A 2,764-nucleotide genomic window follows, 5' to 3' on the forward strand; every position below is an offset into this window, starting at 1 on the left:
TCCCTGTCACTCACCTTGACTGAGTCAATGGGGAACATGATGGAGTGCTCCATGATCCCGGCCAGCGAGCCGGCCATCATGTGGGTGCTGACCGACACGGTAGCGGGCAGAGTCTCGTACACATCCTCGGGGTCCTGCAGCGGCCCGGGCCCTGGACCTGGACCTGGCCCGGTCCCAGGAGATGGGGGTCCACACGACGCCGCCTCGTCAATCCTGGAGGAGAGAGCAGGCTGAGCCCGGACACAACCGACTTCCATATGGGGGGGGGGGGGAGAGAGGGAGGGAGGGAGTGAGTGAGTACTCGGGGAAAGAAACGGCAGGACAGCACAGCCCGGGAGCAGCTTCACGATCACTCCGCAAAACCACCCCACCCCCCCCCCCCCCCCCGTAACCCCCCCCCCCCCCCCCCCACCGGGATCTCCCCGGCTTATACCCTCCCCCCCTCCCCCAGAAACCTCCCTCAAAAGTGCCCTCCCCCCGGTCAGCACCGATGTGACAGACGCCCCACCCACTTCACGGCCGGGGGGAGGGCTTTGACCGACGGGTACTGCCGGCCAATCGGCGCTCGAGAAGTCGGAGACGGACGGCGAGATAGACCAATAGTGACGTGATGGAGGCGGGCCCCTGACACTAAGCGCCGCCCCTTCCCCCTCTTTTCACGGTCGCGCCCGGTCCGTCCAACCGTCGCCGCTCGAGCGTTTAGGGGAGGGGCGTGTGGGCTGGGGATAGTGAGGCGGGGTTTGGCCTTTGGCGGGCGGGGCCACGTGGGGTGAGGGGCGGGGTTTTGGGCAAACGGGGGCGCGGCTCGGTGGTGGGGGCGGGGCTTGGGCGACGGGGTGTGTGCGCTGGGGATGCGTGGGCGGGGCCTGGTCTGACCGTGGCGGGGACACGTGCGGTGAGAGGGCGGGGTCTTCTGCGGTCGGGGCGGGATCCCGTGTCTTGGGCGCCGTGGCGCGCGTCACAATGGAAAGGGGGCGGGGAGCCGTGGGAGATTCCCCGTCACCGATTGGCTGGCAGGACAGTAAATAATCCGCCACGGAGGCCCAATGGGCGTGAAGGTCCCGCCCTATCTTGGCTCATTGTTGCATTTCACGGTGACTCGGCTGTTTCAGGCTTATGGCGGGGGAAGGGTGCTAAGTGAACTTGGCTCATTGCAAATACTACCCCAGCAAAGCATAGCAGGGAGCCTTGATGCTCTGCAGCAAACACAAGTTGTACAAAACCTCTAGCTCTCATGCGAAGACATGTGGGGGAAAAACAAGAGTTATTATTGCCACTCTTGTGTGACTCACCTTCAGAAGTCCACAGAAGTTGAGTTAAAGTTCTGTTGAATCCTGAAGAAGGGGCAACGTCTCTGAGAAGGTGACTGGTACTGCCCCTACCTCTCTGAGCTTGGTAGGCCTGTGTTTTTAAGTTCTGCCTGCTGCGGGTGGGTGGAAGTGTGTTACAACCTCTCTGAACAGGTTGGTTGGACAAGACCTTTTGTCTATCTCCACAGACGCTGGTAGACCTGCTGAGTTTCTCCAGCAATTTCTGTTCATTGTTCCTTTCACATCTCCAGCATGCACTGTTTTCTTTTGTGTTCTTCTGGCCCTGGATGAATGGTGCACTTCAACATCTTACACAAGGCAGCTCGTTGCCACGTTATGGAGAGCAACTAGGGATAGCTTGGGGCCATATCTTCTGTTTCAGCCTGCAAGACCCTTTTCCCATTAACGAATAAAACCAATTCTCCAACAGTAGTAAGGGACTCCAGTCTTTAACTCTTTCTCCGCAGGTGTCGCCAGACCGGCTGAGTTTCTCCAGTAATGTTGTGTTTGTGTCAGATGTCCAGTATCCGAAGTAGTTTGCTTTTTATTTTAAAAAAAATTCAACCCCACAACCATTTCGTTACCTCGGCGAAATTTCTCTTCCAGTCCTTCACAGCAGAAGGCCTTTTGGCCCATTGCACACTTCCGAATGGGATTTTGAAGACTGTCCCCTTAATCCAGCATCTGAAGAAATGGGGGAAGAGGCTGAAGCCCCCTTTTCACATTTCAAGGATAACAATAACACTGCCTCACTAACAAAAAACATGGCTCACAAGGTGTGTAACGCTGAAGCCAGATCTGCTCCTTGGGTGTTGGCCCTATCCCCACTACCACATCTCCCGCCCCACACAAACTGGTGAGCACTGATAAACGACAAACTTGATGCTCAGGAACAGAAACACAAAGTGCCATGTTGGGAAGGGCTAGAAGTGGGCAAACCAGTTGGAGAGACGAAAACAGTGTGAAAATGCAATGCACGGGAACTCAACTGTCCAACCTCATGGTTATTCGTGTCCCCTGGTTTTGGATCACTGCGAGCAATGGCAGTCATTTGCTGGATAAGGGGTGGTGGAGAAGTTTCTGAGGAAGAGTCATCGGACCTGAAACGTTAACTCTGTTTTCTCCTTCACAGATGCTGCCAGACCTGCTGGGCTTTTCCAGCAACTTTGTTTTTGTTCCTGATTTACAGCATCCGCAGTTCTTTTGGTTTTTATTTACCACCATCATCCTGATGGTCACCTTTGGCTGCATCAAGCTGTGTGTAGACCCTCGGGTAAGCAAACACCAAGTGTCACACTGGTTCTTGCCCTTATCGGGCTGTGCTTGTCCCTGGCTCACTGGGTGTTCTCCTGGTGATGGAAATATTGAAGAAATTTTGTTTTGCACATGACGTCCTTTTGCTGAGTGACTGCACGTGTATACACACCATGGATGATGTGGGGGAAAATATCAGT

At 55.4% G+C, this 2,764-nt stretch overlaps 1 protein-coding gene across 3 annotated transcripts in view; it reads right to left on the reverse strand.

The window, feature by feature from the left end:
- LOC125487341 (mitoferrin-1-like) overlaps positions 1-2,128 on the reverse strand; it is a 5,650-nt gene extending 3,522 nt beyond the window's left edge. Inside the window, exons 1-2 of one of the 3 annotated variants that reach the window (XM_048618564.1) lie at positions 1,293-2,128; positions 15-259 (exon numbers count right to left, since the gene is read on the reverse strand). In XM_048618564.1, coding sequence (XP_048474521.1) covers positions 15-257 — 243 coding nt within the window. In that variant the 5' untranslated portion in view covers positions 258-259; positions 1,293-2,128. Of the gene's footprint in view, positions 1-14; positions 437-512; positions 664-1,292 lie in introns of those variants that run through there. The other 2 variants (XM_048618565.1, XM_048618566.1) reach the window with 2 other exon arrangements.
- Between the last annotated feature and the right edge of the window lie 636 nt (positions 2,129-2,764).

This window comes from Rhincodon typus, chromosome 40 (genome assembly GCF_021869965.1).
Source record: "Rhincodon typus isolate 14 chromosome 40, sRhiTyp1.1, whole genome shotgun sequence".
NCBI lineage: Eukaryota > Metazoa > Chordata > Chondrichthyes > Orectolobiformes > Rhincodontidae > Rhincodon > Rhincodon typus.